General features: G+C 40.4%; 1 protein-coding gene across 8 annotated transcripts in view; it reads left to right on the top strand.

The window, feature by feature from the left end:
* LOC147032039 (islet cell autoantigen 1-like) overlaps positions 1–21,348 on the top strand; it is a 146,479-nt gene that overhangs the window by 93,080 nt on the left and 32,051 nt on the right. For 6 of the 8 annotated variants that reach the window (XM_085869321.1, XM_085869314.1, XM_085869318.1 and 3 more), the window contains 7 exons: positions 7,044–7,169; positions 7,305–7,403; positions 7,484–7,560; positions 10,934–10,974; positions 11,062–11,127; positions 18,795–18,860; positions 20,489–20,773. In XM_085869321.1, the coding sequence (XP_085725447.1) occupies positions 7,044–7,169; positions 7,305–7,403; positions 7,484–7,560; positions 10,934–10,974; positions 11,062–11,127; positions 18,795–18,860; positions 20,489–20,773 (760 nt within the window). Of the gene's footprint in view, positions 1–7,043; positions 7,170–7,304; positions 7,404–7,483; positions 7,561–10,933; positions 10,975–11,061; positions 11,128–14,898; positions 15,144–18,794; positions 18,861–20,488; positions 20,774–21,348 lie in introns of those variants that run through there. The other 2 variants (XM_085869319.1, XM_085869322.1) reach the window with 2 other exon arrangements.

Here is a 21,348-nt window from a genome sequence, read left to right as displayed (position 1 = left end):
ATCCGTCTGTCTGTCTGTCTGCCTTATCAGTTTGTGGTCGTCAATTTATAATCGAGGAGCAACTTATTAAAATTGAATGTTATATTTTGAACACGAATCCGAACATTAATAGAAAGACAATTTTTCCGTTTTACTTTTCTTTGGCTCTAAATTTGTCCTGATTGCACATGCACATGGAGAGGAGTGAGATAATATTTTTTCTCTGCCGGCTTGGCAGTCAAATAGAATTGAAAATAATTCTAAACAGGAAAATTTGTTTTTAAGGATGTTATAAAGGACACAAACAACAGGCATGAATAAGTAATGTGACGTGTTAGATAGAGTGATGTAATAGTTACTGGCTAAAATGATGGCGAAACTCAGAATTAATTACTTTATACACCTTTAAACCTTTATTTAAATTTAATTATATACTTGAACACTGGAGAACACAGATCACCTTCATAATACATCCAAAGAACCCCTAGTTTTGCAGTATTTGGACAAGTTCTACAGGGTGGTGTATATAATCAGAGCCGTCAAGCACAGCCCCTGGAAAGTGGGTGTGGCATGCGAGAGGGTGCAGTATCCGGGTGAAGAAAAGACTGCCGATATGTCGATGTACGATACCGATTGGTGCTGCATTCTCTGATGATCAATAAAGCCTCCATCTCCTAAACTGCGACTCAACATCGTCTTATTACAGTGTATAAGGGTGATGTATAAGACTGCTTCAGTCGTGCTAAACTTCTGGATTGTTTTTTTTAATGATCTTTAAAATCATTATTTTATTAAAATTGAAGTAAATACTTGAGTTCACTGGGCAGAGTATCATTTTCTTGAACTCTCTAGTTAAATATGTGCAAAGCCAATAAATGGTAAGGAACATAGAGGCCTTTCTGTTCAGCGATTATATAGTTATTTGTGCAAGATTATTGGTTCACGAGCACCAGCCAGAGTGACTACTATATTCGTTATGTCTGTGTGTCTGTATGTATGTATGTATGTCTGTCTGTCCAGAGCACAACTTCGTGGGATGTGATCCGATTTGGATGAAACTTGAATATGATGTTGATATCAATGCTTAGTTTTGTCTTCCTGGCGATGGGCGTCCCACGCCCATTGTGGGCGGAGCCACGCCCACTTGTAATTTTTGTTTTTTTGTCATATTTTTTCTCGATTTTTTTTTTTTTTTAATCGAAATTCCCGCTCGAGAAACTGTGCGCATTGGGCATATGTACAACATATAAAAAATTCAGTTTGATTCGGTCAATTTTGAGGGAGAAGATAGGTTTTGAAGAAATGAGCGGTGACAGATAGTAGGGTAGCAGCTAAGATTGCGCATTGTGGGCGGAGCCATGCCCACTTGTAATTTTTGTTTTTTGGTTCACGAGCACCAGCCAGAGTGACCACTATATTCGTTATGTCTGTGTGTCTGTCCAGATCATAAATCCGTGCACTTTGATCCGATCTTGATGAAACTTGGTTATGTGTTAGATATCAATTTCTAGTTGTATTGTGTTTTCCTGGATGAGGGCGTGCTACGCCCATTATGGGCAGAGCCACACCCAAAAAATAGCCATTTTTAGGGGGTAGTCGGATTAAAAATCTATCTTCTCCAAGGGAATTTACGGAATGGAATGGGTTCTTCGGTATTTGAATAGCAAAATGAATTATCTAAAACTTGTCATTGTCCGATTTTTCATTTTCGTCCCAAGGTCAAGGTCACAAGGTCAAAAACTTGGAAAATTGCGAATTTTGATTCTAACCCAAACCCTAACAAAATCATACGACCGCCCATACTTGAGAGCGAGGATGACAATATTTTTTTACGCATAATCTTGAGGTCATTCCCCACCTAAAGTCTTTAAACCGTTTTGCTCTTTCTCGAACACCTTGCCCGTGGCGCCCCCTTCAAGTTTGTTTTTTCGCTGATTTCATCAAAGTATGGATAATCCGAAGAGTGTGAAATGCCATATAGCCTATATGACGTTATATTGTTCCTGGAATGTTCCAGAGGAAGTTTTGCACCAAAGGTCATAATCCTTGACCTTTGACCTTTAAAGGTCACAAAGGTAAAATTTTCAAAGTTGTGGGAATCGAACCGGGTTTTCGACCTTCTTTGACGAACTAACTCCAATAAGCTATAGCACATATCCTGTTTCCTTATTTTAATGTCCACAACATTGTTTTGTGACCTTTAAAGGTTATGCAAAGGTCAAATTTTGAAAGTTGTTGAACGAAACCGGGTTTTCGACATTTTGCAGCTAATAACCTGTCACTCGTACCACATCATGTTGATCATTTTTATAACTTGGTCAAAAAGTATCACATTGTCTCATCCTTGACTTATGAAACAATCTATATCGTCAAATACCGCTCGTGAACCATCGTCGCCTCCCGGCTTGTCCAATTCTACTTTTGTTTTGTCTGATTTTAATTTTAAACTGGTATATGTTTTTAGGTTTGTTTCCATCATGTGCACTTGTTCCATCACTTAGTTACCATGTTGAACCTTGCACTCTTTGCTGTCGAGCTTTTTAATGAGCCATGAAGTTTACATGGAAACATATTTGTTCCATCACAGGTGGATCACCTGTTTAATGTTTTTGTATGTTTTCATGGTGTCACGTGCTCAGGAGTTTTGACCATCAACAAGGCACACCCTGCAATAGTAACTATGCCCTAAAGGCGGAACCACACCCAAAATCATGTGGTTGCTTATGGGCCCTGATAAATAACAGTTAAGAATAGGAAAATTCGCTAATTATTCAGAAACACAACTTGTCACAATGCTGGATATGTGAAAATATATCTTTACATCATAAATCTAACCTTATTATACTCATCCTTAACCATAGCACTTAAAAGAGATATGACTGACGGTCTTAATTATTTCAGTTCATTGCAGGGAGTGTTTATTTTAAACCTCAAACACCAAGCCTCATCAAGGGCTGTGCAGAAAGATTTGACCATGCAGTGTCTTCAGAAAGTATTCACACCCCTTGACTTTTTCACATTTTGTTGTGTTACAGCCTGAATTTAAAGTGGATTAACTTGATTTTTTTGTCAGTGATCTACACATAATACCCAATAATGTCAAAGTGGAATTTTTTTTTTTTTAGAATTTTTTACAAATTATAAATGAAAAGCTAAAATGCTTGAGTGAATAAGTATTCAACCCCTTTGCTATGACACGACAAATTGAGCTCAGGTGCATCCAATTTCCTTTGATCATCCTTGAGATATCTCTACAACTTCATTGGAGTCCACCTGTGGCCAATTCAATTGATTAGATGATTTAGAAAGAAACGCACCTTTCTATATAAGGTCACACAGTTGACAGTGCATGTCAGAGCAGAAACTCCACCATGAGGTTCATGGAACTGTCAGTAGAACTCTGAGATATAATTGTGAGAAGGCATAGATCTGGGGAAGGGCATAAAACAATTTATCGTGTTGAAAGTTCTCAAGAGCACAGTGAGCTCCATCATTAGGAAATGGAAAGATTATGGAACTACCCAGACTCTTTCCCAAGCTGGCCGTCTGACCAAACTGAGAAACTGGCCAAGAAGGACCTTGGTCAAGGAGGTGACCAATAACCCATTGACCACTCTGACAGAACTACAGAGTTCCTTGGCTGAGATGGGAGAACCTGCCAGAAGGACAACAATCTCTGCAGCACTTCACAAATCTCGGCCTTGTGGGAGAGTGGCCAGACAGAAGCCACTTCTGAGAAAAAGGCATATAACAGCCCGCCTGGAGTTTGCAAAAAGGCACATGGAAGACTCAAAGAGCATGAGGCATAATATTATGTGGTCTGATGATACAAAAATTGAACTCTTTGGCCTGAATGCAAAGCGCTACATCTGGCAGAAACTGAGTACAGCTCATCACCCATCGAACACCATTTCTCTCGTGAAACATGGTGGTGGCAGCATCATGCTCTGGGGGTGCTTTTCAGTGGCATGGACTGGGAGACTTGTAAGGATAGAAGGAACAATTATTGGAGCCAAATACAGGTAATACCTTGAGGAGAACCTGCTTCAGAGCGCAAAAGACCTCAGACTGTGGTGAAGATTTACATTCCAACAGTACAATGACCCAAAGCATACAGCCAAAGCAACACTGGAATGGTTTCAGAACAAGAATGTGAAAGTCCTTGAGTGTTCCAGCCAAAGCCTAGACTTGAATCCCATTGAGACTGTGGAAAGACTTGAAGATTGCTGTTCACAGACGCTCCCCATCCAACTTGACAGAGCTTGAGCAAATCTGCAAGGAAGAATGGGAGAAAATCCCCAAATCCAGGTGTGCCAGGCTGATACAGACATACCCAAGAAGACTCGAAGCTGTAATCGCTGCCAAAGGTGTTGATACAAAGAATTGACTCAGGAGGTTGAATACTTATTGATGCAAAACATTTCAACTTTTCATTTTTAATGAATTTGTAAAAATTTCGAAAAACATGTTTTCACTTTGTTATTACGGGGTATTTTGTGCAGATCGGTGACAAAAAAATTAAATTCAGACTGTAACACAAGATGTGACAGAAGTCAATGGGTGTGAATACTTTCTGAAGGCCCTGTAATAATAACATGAAAGAGCAATCAGAGATTGCAGACCCTTGCCAGGACTTGTTTTGGGTGGCAAATAAATGGAAGGATGTACTAAATGAAAGGTCTAAATGGTCGAGTTGTAAAGGTCAGAAGTCTGAAAAGTTGGAAAGGTCAAAGGGTCCAAAGATGAAAAGGTCAAAGGGGTCTTCTGGGTATTAAACGGTATGAAGGTCTAAATGGTAGAGAGGAGTCTAAGGTTATATGGGGTTCTAAAGGGTAGAAGAGGATCTCAAGAGTCCTCGAGGTCTAAGGGTTCTAAAGGATGTAGCGGGGTCTAAAGGGTATTGGGGGGGGTCTTAAATGGTCTTGGGTCTAAAGGGTCTTAGGGGTCTCAAAGTGTCTTCGGTTTCTCAAGGCTCTAAAAAGGTTTTCTTGGTCTTTGGGGGTCTTATGGGTCTTCTGGATTTCTCTTAGGGGTATAAGATGCAGAAGGAAGCCATTCGACCCATCAATGCCCGAACTATTATTTCCAACCTCTAGTTGTTTGTCTGTGCTCTATCCTTTTTAAATGCTGCATATTAAAGCAAGGAAACAGCATGTACCATTTTTAAAGTCTTTGGTATTAGTATGACACTGTTGGGGTTCGAACCGCCGACATTCTAGACTCGGAGCAGACACTCAAGCCATTACGCCACAGAGGCTGGTCAAAACTTTTTTGAACAAGAACACTTGTATTTTATTTCTTCATCATGAATAATATGAGTTTTGTATTTAAAATCTACCTCTGATTGGTTTCTCACCCACTTTTGCTGTCTTCATCATCAATATGCCCACATGTTATTGTTGTGGTAATGGTATCATCTTCAAAATTGGTTTTGATATCTTTATATACGATCAATTTGGATCTCTTGATGCACACTCTGCTGTTTAAAGTGACAACATTAAATAGAATCTCTTACCTTTGCGTTTTTAGCTCACCTGGACTTTAGTCAGGTGAACTGATGTGATCGAGCAGTGTCCCGAGGTGAGTGAGTGAGTCAGTCAATCCGTAAACACTTCAGTCATTATCGCTTGAACCAAACACACGATTTTGATGAAACTAGGCCACAACCTTCATCACCTTAATGTACCAAAGTGTATCGACCGCATCAAAATCTGCACTCATTAAAGGGTCTACGGGTGGGGTGGGGGGGGTGCGTGGGCTTGAACCCCCCAAAATAGATATTTGCTCTCTTCTCCAAAACTACACACACAATTTTGATGAAACTTGACCACAACATTCATCACTTGAAATGTACCAAAGTGTATCGACCGCATCAAAATCTGCACTCATTAAAGGGTCTACTGGGGTGGGGGGGGGAGTGCGTAGGCTTGAACCCCCCAAATAAGTATTTGCTCTCTTCTCCAAAACTACACACACAATTTTGATGAAACTTGACCACAACATTCATCACTTGAAATGTACCAAAGTGTATTGACCACATCAAAATATGCATTCATTAAGGGGTCTACGGGGGTGGGGGGGGAGTGCGTAGGCTTGAACCCCCCAAATAAGTATTTGCTCTCTTCTCCAAAACTACACACACAATTTTGATGAAACTTGACCACAACATTCATCACTTGAAATGTACCAAAGTGTATTGACCACATCAAAATATGCATTCATTAAGGGGTCTACGGGGGCGGGGGGTTGATCCCCCAAAATAGGTATTTGTATTTGCTATCTCCTCCAAAACTACACACACGGTTTTTATGAAACTTAACCACAATATTCATCACCCGTGATGGACTTAAGTGTATCGACCACATCAAAATCTGCGCTCATTAAAGGGGTCTATGGGGGGAGGGTGTTTCCTTTGGGGGGGATTAACCCCCCAAATTTGTATTTACTCTCTTCTCTGAAACCACACACAAGATTTTAATGAAACTTGACCACAACATTCTTCACCCGTGATGTACCAAAGTGTGTCGACCATGTCAAAATCTGCGTTTATTAAGGGAGTCGACGGGGGGGGGGGTTCTGACCCCCCAAAATAGGTGTTTGCTCTCTTCTCCGAGCTACACACAGAATTTCAATGAAACTTGACGACAACCTTCATCACCCTTGATGCACCAAAGTGTGTTCATGGCATTAAAAATATTCAGGGTCTAGGGGGGTCTGTGGGGTTGTGAGTGACTTACTCCTGATCCAGGTGAGCTTCAGGACAGGTGGTCCTATTTTTGTACTCGTTACCTTTAAATTGTATTTTCTTCACCATCTAAATTCTTTCTTGCAGATAACTTGGGATGACCGCAACCATTGCTTTGCATGAAAATGCACTGGGAATGCAATAATCTAACAAGCTTGACTTTTATATGACATTTTTATAGTAAGATTACAGAAAGATACCAATATCCATCAATATATTTTGAGTGGTGTACTTCGTAAGTATACATTTGTAAAGATGATAAACAATTAGATAAAGCATTATTGCTTCACCTTATGTTTCAATTACTTATTGTTTCCAGGTCCAGTTTCAGGTACGTGAGACAAAAAGACACTTTGATCAGCTCAAGTCAGATGTGTGCCAGAAGGTCGACCTTTTAGGAGCTAGTCGCTGTAACCTGCTGTCTCACACTCTTGCTTCTTATCAGGTTTGTGTACATTACTCCTGGGGCTCACTCAACAGTAAGTTGTGCCATCAAACTTTCCCAAATGCCTCATTCCATCATTGGTGTTTGCCTTATTATTTGTCATTTATTGCTGCATGCATTTCACATGATTTTCAGACGACGCTGTTGCACTTCTGGGAAAAAACGTCTCACACAATGGCCGCTATTCACGAGAGCTACAAGGATTATCAGCCATTTGTGTGTCCAATGGTTAAGGTAAATGCTGCACTGTTATTATTTAAAGGGGTTGTTTCTTTATGTTTATGGCAAACTGAGGATCAATCCTGTGTGCTTAGAAGCCTACGGATGTTGCTTTGAAATCAAAGAAGAACAAAGACGTTGAGAATGCTGTCGAAGCATCAGATGCTGACAAGTAAGTTGGAATTTATTTCTGTTTTACATGGTTTTGTTTATTTTTTTTCAACATACAATCCAAATTTTACATTATGATATACACTGTACAAGGGTTGTAGCTGATTACAAGAATATATGAGAAAAAAGGAAAGTCTGGACAGGGGTGAGAGTGGGGTGGAGAATGTGGGGTTGGTGGGATACTGTTGACCACCCCGACATCCTTTTTATTTTTCTGTCTTTGTTTTTTACTTTACCTCTGCTACCAAAGGTGAATGGAGGTTATGTTTGACCCCTGTCTGTCTGTCTGTCTGTCTGTCTGTCTGTCTGTCTGTGAGCAGTCTGTCTGTCAAAAAGTTCTGGACTGATTCAGACGAAACGTGATGGACCTTGTTAAGTCTGCCTCTGTATGCTTCCCCTCCATTCCATCCCTCATCTCAAATGGTCTTACTGAAAACTCTGTCAGAGATAAGGCACAGTGTCTAAACTCTGTCTTTGCCTCCAAATCTCATGTACACAATCCATCTTGCTTCCTTTGTATTCCCCCCCCCCCTCTTTATTTGTCCTAATCGGCCTGCCCTTCACCTTTGGCTGCCTCCCCTCTGCTTGAAAGTAAGTAAACATCACTCCCATCCACAAGAAGTGTGCAAAAACAGACCCTACCAACTATAGGCCAGTGAGCTTGCCTCCAATTACAAGTAAAGTCATGGAATCCATCATCGCTTCTGGTGTCAAGTCTTTCCAGTTTTCAAAAAGTCTGATCTCTGACAATCAGTTTGGATTCCATCCAGGTCACTCAACTCTGCACATGCTTTTGCTCTTCTCTCGGCAATGGTTGCCGGTGCTTAATCTCAAACAAGTGGTTAGAACTCTCCCTGCATATATCTTGGGTATTTGACACAGTCTGGCATCCTGCTTTTCTTGCATAGCTCTCTACCTGTGGCCATGGTGTCATTTGATGGGGAGATGGGGGGAATTTCCCTGGCTCTGGTTTTTTTTGGGGTTTTTTTAATCCCTGGTGCTGCACTTGAAATTGCCATCCCCAGGGGGATAAGTTAAAAATGATAAATGTATGCTGCATCCTTTTTGAGCACAAACTCATTTTATAAATCTTGTTTTAACCACGCAAACAGTATAAGATCAGCAGGACATCGTGGTAAACATGATTTTTAAAACTATGTATTGGAGTTTGGTTTCACTGGATCCGGATCATGCTATTAGGTTGCATGAAGTGGATCAGACGGTATTCCACTTATCCGTTATTATCTCACAAAACTGTATGTGACGAAGCACACAGCAAATTAATCAAAGAAAATTGACGACATCATCGTCGGTCATTACATTGCTGTGTTTCGATCTGACATTAATAAAAATCTATATGTCCCCGATTATCTTATCAAACTTTGATTTAAGTGATAATACGTTTTGAATCTGTACATGTAGAGCTTAAACAGCTGCAAGATTATTGTTTTCATGACTGTTTTTTTCAGTATGAGAAATGTATTAGCAATATGTTTTAATTGTCATGTGACTTTTCAGCTTTATGTCGCTATTGTTAAGTCAGAAATGTGTGATTTGTAAAAGTCAGAAATAGTTGTAAAAGCCAGAAATAACAAAAAAAATCCCATGATGTCTGTCAATTTTATTCCCCCCACTGGAAATTTTACAAATCGCACCCTGCCTGTGGCATAGAAGAATGCCTTCATTCCTGTTTCTGACTTCCTCTCATCATGCAGTCAACATGTTGTCATCAATGGAACCCTTTCTTCCTCCCAGTGGTGGCTGGAGTTCCCCAAGGCAGTATTTGTTATCCCAGTCTTGTTCCTGGTCTATGTGTATAAATGACCTCTGCGATGACCTGGAAAACCATCTCTTCATTTTTGCAGATGACTCCATATTGTCTCGTACAGTATCCCAGTCCTCTGCGAGTCAGACAGCAGCTGTGTTTCTCTCTGTTGAACTTGATACTATTTGACACTGGTCTGATAAATGGAACATGTTCTCCAATCCTGGAAAATCTCAGTCTCGCTCTATTGATCCAGAAGGATCGTGAAACGAGCCCACCTATCTATTTCTTTGGTCATTCACTGGTAGAGGTTCAGTCTGTTGAACTTTTAGGTCTCACCATAAGCCATGTCCTTTTCTGGGCTGACCACAAATCAAAGCTCGTCTCAAAAACCGGCCGTAGACTGTGCATTCTCTGTTGATCCAAGTCTTTCCTTGGAAAATCAGAGCTACTCACTGTCTACAAGGCCCTTATCCGTAGCTCAATGGAGTACTCTTCTCTGCTAAAGCTTGGTGCTTCAGCATCACATCTCTCCTGGATTTTGTGGAATTCAAAGCTCTAAAAATTATTGGAATCTCCTGTGATGAGGCCAAAGTACAGGATCTATTGCTCTCGCATCACAGGCAAGTCGGTAGTGTCTCTGTTTTCTACCATCTATTTTCTGATATTACTTCCTCTGCTCTCCGTCCTCCCTCCTTCCTTGTCTGCTCCGGGGTGCACGTGTTCTTCCCGTAACCCCCTGCAGGTTAGGCTTCCAAAATACATTGTCTGCACACACCAACTGTTTTAGTCCTTACTTTTTCCATCCATGGAACCACATTCCACAGGCCTTCTGTCTCGCTCTTCCCTCCAGGACTTCAAGCAAACAGTGCACCACAATCTCTTTTCATCCCCAATTCTGATGCATAATCTTCATTACCTCCATTAACCTTTCCTAATCTTACTTGCTAGTTTATGTGCTTCCTCCACTTCTTCCTCTCCTTTTTTTCCTGTTCATTCATTCCCTTTGTTTGTTGCACTGACATTTCTACCTTGCTCTTCTCTTCCATGAGCCTCGTTTCTGTAAAGAAAAAAAAAAGTGTTTTTCTTTTTGTTCTTCAGTTAGTCATTCAAAGGAAAATATTCAGTTGGCATTGACTTTAAAGTGAGCTATTTAGTCCAGGTTTGATGACTGTCTTAAACTTTACTAAAACCTGTGGTTCTGATTTAGTTCCATCAGGAAGCACTGAATCTTGTAGCACCTCGTCCTTCAGATTGAAGATGTATAGAGGAAGCTGTCAGGTGTATATATCGGTTGTGGATGTTAAAAAAAAATTTCACTGCATTTTTTTTGGCATTATATCATTGTCAAATTTCCTGCGGGGATAACTGCATAATTGGCATCACATGCAGTATGTAGGAGTGCTGGCCTAGAGATGTGACAAAGGCAAGATGAACCAAATAACCTTTGCCTGTACCTTGACATAATGAACGTTGATTTACCTTGAAATAATGAATAGTCATTGTTTGCCAATTTGTCTTTAAAATATTCCATTTGAAAAGTAGACTTACAACTGAGTTTACTCTTCCATCAAATTTGTTGATTTCTTTTTAAAATTCATTTTTACAGGCTGATATCCTTGGATGACAGTTCAACCATGGATATGGCAAGTGAGTAAATTTGTTGTCAATCATATTCATGTCATGGTGAATAAATGAGATTTTACATGTTGATCTTCATCTACCATCACTCTGCAGATAAAAGTTCAGACAGCAATCTTCTGGATGTGACTGGCCAACCTCAGACTTCATCTTTGAAACAGGGTGAATGTTATCATCATGCTTTTTGTGTTATTTCACTTTGAACACTGTATTTACTTTTTAAAGGCTTGCATCTCATAATACACTTCGAAGATATACCAACTGCCACATATTATCTGTTGCACCTTCAGAAATCTAACATTCTCTGCGTATGTCAAATATGCTCTCAATATTGTAAGTCATATGCATATGCTTTTCGTTTATTCACTTGCATTGGACTTTATTTCAACAATTCCCCTTCTCGGTAATTTTGAATGAATGACTGAAGTACATAAGTACATATGATAATTTTTTTTGTCAGTTTTATATTACTATTGCATTCATTCTGTAACAAAACATAAAAAAGGTTTGGTATGTAATATATATATATATAAATATATATATATATATATATATATATATATATATATATATATATATATATATATATATATATATATATATATATATATATATCTCGATCACTCACTCTCTCACTCTCTCTCTCACTCTCTCTCTCTCTCTCTCTCTCACTCTCTCTCTCACTCTCTCTCTCACTCTCTCTCTCTCACTCTCTCTCACTTTGCCACAAGGTATGGTAAGCTATGGTCATGCATTGGGATTAGTTGTTCAGTTGTTTTTCTCCCCTAAAGTTTTTCTCAAACTCCTTTCTGTGATTGCACATGGGAAGCTCAACTGTAGAAAGTGAATACAGTACTCATATACAGTATAACACGCTGTGCCAGAAATTATGGATTGCGAGTCTTGTGAAGGTGGACAAGTAAAACAATGGATTTTGTTAAATGAAATATTATAAGATTATGTTGGTCAATGTGGGAAGGTAGGTGTGACTAACATTTTCAGTGTTAACCCTTTTCAGAGTGTCTTTTGCTCAAAAAGACATGGTCTAAAACCAAAAAAACTAGACACAATTTTCAATCTTCAATCTTAGAACTAAACTAGAAGGGCACTCGGTGGAGCCCATACCTCCAACGCGCAATTCCTTGATTTACTAGAACATATTGGGCCCAATATATATTTTTGGATATATCATGCGATATATCGTTTTTGTCCCTATCTCGAAATGGTGAAGAATTAATTCAAAAGTTAAATTCTCATATCCGGATATGGATTCCGATCTTCACCAAAATCGAATCACGTCGTCCTTGTCACACGCCCAACCTGTCCACCAAGTTTCCTCCGAATCTGTCCACAACGTTTTGAGATATTGTGCTATATATCGTTTTTGGCCATATCTCTCAATAGTAAACAACACGATTAGATTTTGGATAAAGTACAATGCAGATCCGGATGATCATTGGGATACAAAGTGTGAACTGTTCAGCATGGTGGAATTATGTGCTGAACCAACTGTCGTTCTAGTTTTGTTCATACAGTGATCAGATGAGGATGAATCACATCAAAAATGTGATGCAAATATGAGACCCTCATAATGACAAATGCTTGAAAACTATTCTAAATAATTAGAAATCTTTTTGAAGCACAAACTCATTTATCCTGACAAGTACATCTTCAACTTCACCACCGAAGGTGGATGAAGGTTATGTTTTCACCCCTGTCTGCCTGTCTGTCTGTTTGTTTGTATGTGAGCAGGTTATCTCAAAAAGTTATGGATGGATTCAGAAAAAAAAATTATGTGGACAGGGTTGAGTGTGTGTGCAACGACAAATTGATTCGATCTTGGTGAAGATCCGGATCCTAAAATTCTTAAAGTGATTCTTCACCATTGAGAGATGGGGCCAAAACGATATATAGAATGATATTTCAAAAAGTTGTGGACAAGTTATGACAAAACTAGGTGGACGAGTTGCTTTGATGACAAGAACAAGCCGATTCAATTTTAGTTCAGGTCCGGATCCAGATCCAGCCTATCGGTGGGATACAAAACATAAACTGTTCAGCGTGACGAGGTATGCACTCTACCGAGTGCTGTTCTGCTTTTGTAAGTGATTCTTCACCATTGAGAGATTGGGCTAAAACGATTTAGAGCACTATATCACAAAAGGTTGTGGACAAATCATGACAAAACTTGGTAGATGAGTTGGGTAGATGACAAGAACAAGCTGATTAGATTTTGTTTCAGGTCCCAATGCAGATCCGGCCTATCAGTGGGATACAAAACATAAACTGTTTAGCCTGGCAGAGATATGTGCTCTATCCAGTGCTGTTCTTGTTAATTTTGTCTTTATTCACTTCATTCAAAGCACAAACACATTCAGTGAAATTAGAACACAAGTTTACAATCAACATACAAATCCAAAGAAAATTCACAAATTACACCATAACTTGTAATCCAAATATGGTACATAATTATTGTCAAACCATTTATTAGTCCACCCTGTAGAAGCACTCTACCCTCTAACAAGGACAAATGTGTCCAAGAGCCGCATCCTAAAGGTTTTGTCTTCACCAGAAGAAGAACAAGAAAAGAAGAGGAAGAAGAAGAAAAAAGAAAAAAAAACGACAACTTCCGATATTTCGTCACATGCCTTGATTGAGCCAATAGCGAGACCCGTCATGGATGATCGTTGTTCATGACGAGAAAATCGTGTATTTACGAAATTATAACACATTAAATGGAATAATCTTTAAATAGTAACGTGAACTTTTCGAAACTTTAAAGCAAATGTCCGAATATATTTAAAAGTTCATGATGGATGCTCTCAAAAGGCACCCTCAATGTGAGGATGTGTACAGGTGTTTAGTATTTAAGGAGATCCGGATCCTGTATATAAAAGAGCCGAGTCGTAAAGGTTTTGTCTTCACAAGAAGAAGAAGAACAACAACAACAACAACAACAACAACAACAACAAGAATAAGAATAAGAATAAGAACAAGAAGAAGAAGAAGAAGAAGAACAACAACAACAACGCGGAGCTGTCTTAGAGCCACGTCTCGCTTGCGAGACGCGGCTAAAATTGATCTCAACATAACAAAATAATCCTTCAATATATCCACAGATAACATATCAGGTCTCCACATTCTGCCTTGCTCAGAATTATATTTCCAAATCTATGATTATCCCTCACTTCAACTAACTTATTGATAGAATATTGTTCTCCCCTCTGGGCTGATGCCCCTGCCTCACAACTTGTTCAGCTTGATGCCATCAAAACCAAGGCCTTAAAGGCTATTGGAATTTCCCATGAGAAAGCTGAGTATTTGGGCCTATCACTTTGCCATTGCTGATATTTCAGTGGTCTTTCTCTTCTACAACCTCCTTTCTGATCTTTCCCCCTCTACTCTTTCTGTACTTTCCCCCCTCTGCCTCCTCCCCCTCCCCGAGGCCTTTGCAGGACACGTGGTTTCTGCAGGGCACCTTTCGCATTAACTTCCTCATTCTCTTCGATCTCATTCTTCTCTCCAAGTCTTCAAGACAGCTGTTCACCACCAATTCAGATCATTGTCAAAATCTTGAACTTTTCTACCCTCATTAACCCCACCCCCAAGCCCACCTTCATCCAAATTTCCAGTTTTTCCTTCCTGGGAATTTGCTTCTGTATCCATGTTGTCCACCCCGTGAATCCTCCCCATTCCCTTGTTTGTCCAGTCCTTCTATTTTGTCTTTCAACCCTGCTGTTGGTGTTTCCTGACGCTTTCTAGTTACTGTTACTTTTGTTTTGTTGCATCCTGATCCATTCAGTGCACTAGCTCTTCCACGAGCCTTGATTTTGTATCCAAAAAAACACTTTAATCTTCAAATATCCTTATCACTTCATTCCTACCACTACATACTGCCTTACATATACTTTTATACAAGGAAATTTGTTGCAGGGAGCCATTCGGCCCATCAGGCCTGTGCTGCACCAACTCCAGAAACCATCAACCATCCACATACAAGCTACCTACAAGTCCTACCAATATCCCTGCATGCCTCTGTCTCTAATGCATCTAGGTACCTATGTAATTCCAATTTCGGATATTTTAATTTTCTTAAACTCCATTACATACTTTTCTTGTTTAAAAAAACAAAAAAACTAATATTCCTTCCCACCACAGAATGATCACCAAACTGGCTCATGTCACAAATGCATGACCTTGTGTGATTAGTAAAAATTAAAACATTCTCTACAAAAGATAAACATCATTTTGGAGATGTGGAGTGATGCCATTCCATGCTTTTTGCTGCTTGGTTTCTGCGTCAAAATGATAGAACTACCTTTCATCACCATGTCACGATACAGAACAGGAAGTCATCGCTCTCGGCAGCATGTCATTGAGGAAACTGTGATGACACATCCATGCGTGTGTTTTTATGCTCCTCCGTAAGCAAACTATGAACCCAACGGAAACCTACTTTCCGATATTTCAAGGTCGCTATCATCTCCTGTATGGCGTGGTGTCCTATGCCAAGTTGTGCTGCGATCTCCGTAACCCTCACCCTTCGGTCTTCACTGATGAGCCCATCAGCTTTCTGCTCAACACAGCGATGTCCATATTTCCATATTTGAAGTGTTTCACCCACCTTCTAAGACTGCTCGTGCCCATGCAGACATCTTTGTACACCTAACTCAATCGGTTATAGCTATCTTCAGCTGAGTTGTTCTCCCTCATAAGGAATTCAATCACTGCACGTTGGCGAAAGGATGTCATTGACAGCCATTTTGTCACAATGGTTTGTGGGAACACCTGTAGTGTGCATGCGCTGAGCCTGTGTTTATATTGGAGTGGATAGATGGATATATGTCACTAATAACTCGTGTTCTACTATATTCAGCACAAATGTGTGTTCATGACTTTTGGTACGGCCCTTTTGTATGTACCTTTTCATTTTAATGATCTAATACCACTTCTGCTACATTAAACTGAGCTCTGCATGAGTTAAGGGGCCATCTATTCATGATATACAAACAAGGAGAAGGGGGTAGTGTGGCGATGATAAATTAAGAAAAGGAAGAGGAGGGGTTGAATAGCATAAACAAAGCTGCTTTCACACTCATGAGAAAAAGATACACACTTGTAAAAAGAAAAAGGAAAAACTTACTCCCTTCACAGAAGATGAGGGAGCATAATTTTTGTGAGTGTGGATTAACACAGACTATTTCGATTATTTGGAAACTGAGCACCTACATCATAACAAAATAGAATTTGAAGTATCGCCATTTTTGTCAACCGTCACTCCAGGTGCAATGTCAATTGTTGTTGGTGTGTGTGTGTGTGTGTGTGTGTGTGTGTGTGTGTGTGTGTGTGTGTGTGTGTGTGTGTGTGTGTGTGTGTGTGTGTGTGTGTGTGTGTGTGTTTTGTCCACTGTATAGTGAGTCCACTGTATATAGGTACCTTGTGTCAAAATTCTGAGTTTTTTCTTATACTGCGAGATGTATAACATTGACACCAGCAGCAATAGTCCATGATGCATTTCAGTAAGAACTATTTTTCTGACAAATCCCAAGCAGTTGCCCTTTCTCTCAGAAAGGACCATCTGGCAAACACTCCAATCTACTTCATAAACAAACCACTTGAAGAGGTTGAGTCACTCAAACTTTTGGGCCTCACTCTCAGCCATTATCTTTCTTGGGTAGACAATATTTATTAGATTGCTTCAAAAGCCAGGCGTCGACTGGACATCCTCCATCGTGCAAGATATTTCCTTTGATAACCTACAAGGCCTTCATTCACAGCTTGATGGAGTACTGCTCTCTACTTTTAGCTGGCGCCCCTGCCTTGCACCATTATTGATGCTGTGGAAAGTGGGGCCCTCAAAATCATTGTCCCCCACAACCAATCTGAGTGTCCAGGCCTGTTACTTTCACATAACAGACAGGGTGGTGCTCTCTCTGTATTCTACCCCTCCTTCTTGGCCTTGCACCCTCTGTCACCTCTTGGCTCTATCCCTCCCAGGTTTCTGCAGAGCACACTTGGTCTGCCAGTAACCTTTTTCCTGTTAAATTCCTAAAATCCATTTCCTCTTTTTTTTCCTCTTTTCTCTCACCTGTGGAACTAACTTCCCCAAGTCTGTTCAGTCCCATTCTTCCCTCCATGGCTTCAAGACAGCTGCTCACCAATACCTCAGGTCATCCATCCATACTCATGATCTCGTCACCCCAAATGACTCCATTCCCAAGCACTCCCCTTTTCCAGGTTATTGCGATTTCTTCCTCCCTATCACACCTCTTTTCATTTGTCAGTTTGTCAGTTGTTCCTTTTCAATTTCATCCCCGCTTTCCTCTTCCTCCTGTTGCTGTGTTTCAGCTTTTTCACCCCTTGTATCCTTCTCCCCCTCCCCTTGATCTCACTCTCACTCTCACTTCTGCTCTGCTTTTGAGGTGTTTCCCCCATTCCATTCTGCTCCAGCTATCCCATGAGCCTCAACCATGTCTACAAAAGAAAGTGCCTTGTGTCGATAAAACTATAGAATTACAACAAAACGCATGTCATATAACTAGACCACCATTTGGCACAGCATTGAGCTATAAGAATTTAAAGTGTGTCATGAAGCTGAATTGCGAGCAGTAACTAGTCACATCATTAGCATGAAAACTCTGGCAGGGATAAATTAACGGTTTGAGTTGATCGATATTTTTATGTTAGTAAAAACTGCATTGTTATTACAGTCACACTCAATTTCCATGTCAGTTGTGTTAAGGCAAAGGGAACGACACAAATAGCTTTGCCTTTTCACTTGGGAACAACAGAGAACATAAATGGGGAAAGGGAAAGATGAAAGGAAAGAAGAGCGGTCCCTCGGTACCCTGAGGTTTCTCAGTGTAGCTGCGACTGTGGCAAAGTCCTCATGACCATTTCTCACCACGGTAATCACACCTGCATCACCTCTCTCTGGGATTCTCGCATGATGAAACAAGAAGATAGAGACCCACAGTATGGATATGTCTGCAGCTCAGGTCTTCAAGGCCAGGTGTCACAGCACGAACAACACAAATATGTTTTTGGCCCAGCATTGCCCCAGACTACTCTAAGATATTGTCATGGAGCTCCACTCCGTGTCACCCCCCCCCCCAATCAACTCTTGATCCCCAGACGTACTCAGATTTAAGTCCATATCCTGTGTGATGTCCTTTCCCCTCCCAATTTGCCGACAACCGGAGCACAAACCAAATTTGAATATCATTGGCTGCTGGTTGTCAAACAGTAACCACATGTACTCCATGCATCAGACCCTTTAAACTCATTGGTTGGTGTACCGAGCAAGGTAACTAACCAATGAGCCTATGAGCGTGTGTTCAGGTGTGATTGTCAAGAAAAAGCATGCTTGTGGTCATGCAAACCAATGACAACAACTTGGCCAGACGTTGGAAGCTGATGGAAGTGACAAATCAGGAAAGAGATGTTTGAACTGAGGGATGCAGGGAGTGGGGACAGGGCCCTTTTATACACACCAATCATGGCAAATTTCCTATTTACACAAATACAAAACCACTTCTCTAAGCACATATTTAAAGAAAAACGAACTATCTTCAACCAATTTAAGCCTTCATTATCCCTTCGGTCACTTTCCTGACAAAATCATAAAAAAGAGACAAGACTATGAAGATGCACAAAATATAACATGCATAAAGAGGATGAGGAAGATGGGGTGGGGGAGTGGGAGAAGGCAAAATACAAGGGAAATAAAACTATAAAAGACAAACTAAAAGGTATTAACAGTAAATGTCAAAAATGGATAGTTGTTCTAAAATGAGAATCTGTGATCTTGATCTTTCATTGTGCTGCAGATACAAGTTCTGACAGTGATTTGCTGGATGTGACTGAACAGCCTCAAACTTCAACTCCCAAACAAGGTGAATTTGTTCACTCAGCTTTTGAGAGTGTTTCAATTTATACAGTGTTCACTTTAATACAGGCCTGATTCTTACGATACACAGATAGGAAATTGTTGTTTGCATATCCCATGTACAACAGTAAGTACTGCACAAATACCAACTTGGAAAGTTAATTCCAACTCATAGAGCTGGTTATTTGGGCGAGTGGTTAAAGTGGAATTTCTCCATTCACTGGTGTAGGTTTCATTTCCGTGACTGCTCACTTTCGCCAATCCACACTTGGCAAGTGTGGCAAGTATAGGCCTACTTCACATTTTAATTGAGTTGAGGCAAACCTCCATCCTGCAGTGGACTGGAATAGGATGGTCTGAAGTTAAGGCTAATAACATACGTGGCAATAGCAAAGTTATAGGGATTTTAATTTGAAACTGAAAACTATGCAATTCGTCATTTTGGTGATCAAAAAAACATTGCCCATTAAACTTGGATAATTAAAACTTTGCACAACTTTCATTTCAAACAACTGATGGAAATAAATAGAAACAACAAAACAAATGGAAACCGGGGCTGTCAGGATAGCCTTGAGGTGTGCGCACTCACCTCTGAACTGTATAATCTGAGTTTGAGTCTCCACCCAGCTATAAACTATCATCCCGACATTTCACATGCAGGGCATGCAACATCATCAATCTTTGCACTGTCCCTCGAATGGACGTTAAACTGGGTGTCCCATCTGCTCGCATTAGTTGGTGGACATTAAACATCTCACTTCCAAATGAATGCTCTAACCTACAGGAGGAAATGCATCAGTACCACAGCTGCACTCCGCAGCAAATGTTGCTACCCAGAGCCACTTGCTGCATGAGAAAGGAGACAAAGAAATGGAAACAACAATACAAATGAAAAATGAACAGACTTTTTTGTATACATAGTCTAAGCTCATGGAAGAGCCAATATGAGTACACTAAGCGGATCAGGACGCAACAGGCCAAAAGGAACAGCAGAGAGATCGGGGAAACACCAACGGCAGAGCCGAATGCCAAGACAGAGGGAGAAGGACAAACAATAGGTGTGGGGATGAATGAGGGGCAGAAGAGGAGGCATGGGGTGGACAAGATGGAGACAAAAGGAAACTCTCAGGAGGGAAAACTGCAAATTTGGAAGGAGGGATTGAGATGGGGATTTAAATGAACAGATATTTTATATTCTTCTTGATGCTTGATGTCCTTGATCATTTTTACAATTACAATTTTAAAATATGGCCTTCTGAAGGTTTCTATTTATATCAGACATTGTAAAGATGTGCTCATAAACAATGGTAAATTGAAGAAAAACGAACTGGGAGAATAGTTAGTTTGTAATAAAACTGATAGGGGGGCAACGACATATTTATGGGAAATTAACAGAATTTTCACCCCTCCTTTAACCCCCCTGTATGTTCAATTCTCTTTGTTCTTGCTCCCATTTCCTTATAAAAAAAATTATGTGTGTGTGTGTGTGTGTGTGTGTGTGTGTGTGTGTGTGTGTGTGTGTGTGTGTGTGTGTGTGTGTGTGTGTGTGTGTGTGTGTGTCGTGTGTACATTGCCCCAAACATTCTCACGCTTGTGCTTCTCCATTTTAACTTACGATTGATGTGTTCCCCACAGGAGTCTGCAATTTCTTTGACACCTTCTTGACTCCAGAAAACTCATCCATTCACCCACAATCAGAAGGTGATAACATAACAGGCGACTTGGCTCTCATCGAGGAGATTCTCAGTCCTTCTTCGCTGTCTGACACTGACAGTTTTGCACGACAGTGGAATTCAGTATTTGGTGATGTGCATTCTGGTGTGGCCACCCAAATACCTGTGGACTCATCACCAGTTGGTGATTTATTCACACCAGCTCAATTTATGCCATCACAACTACTAGATATGGCTAACAATCCAGGTGGGTTTGACCTATTTTTTTGTTTTGTTTTGTTTACATGATCAAGACTCATGGAAGAGCTGGAGCAGAATGGAACAAAATTGAAAGGGGGAAAATGCCAACAGCACAGCAGAATAGAGGTGAGAGTGAGATCAAGGGGAGTGGGAGAAGGACACATTGAGTGAACATGCTGCACACAAGCAAGAAGAAGGGAAAAGCAGGGATGAAATGGAAAATGAATAAACCAACCAACAGACTGGCAAAAGGAAAGAGGTGATGGAGAGGGGGAAAAAAATCACAATAACCTAGAAAAAGGACTGGTGTTCAGAATGGGGTCATTTGGGGTAGAAGAGATCAAGTGTATGGATGAGTTGCAGTGAACTTGACATAGTAGTGAACAGATCTTAAAGTCCTGTACAGAAGAATGGGACTGAACAGACTGGGGAAGTTGGTTCTACAGGTGAGAGAAAAGAGGAACAAATGAGTGGAGGTGAGCATTGGGCCTGGTTTGGGGAGATTAACAAGTACGTGGTTACTGGAAGATCATGTGCACCCTGCAAAAACTTGGGAGAAACAGAGCCAAGAGAGGGCAGAGG

The sequence above is a fragment of the Eptatretus burgeri genome, chromosome 2 (assembly GCF_056783735.1).
Source record: "Eptatretus burgeri isolate ZD-2024b chromosome 2, Ebu_testis_v1, whole genome shotgun sequence".
NCBI lineage: Eukaryota > Metazoa > Chordata > Myxini > Myxiniformes > Myxinidae > Eptatretus > Eptatretus burgeri.
This window is presented reverse-complemented; position numbering and strand designations above follow the sequence as displayed.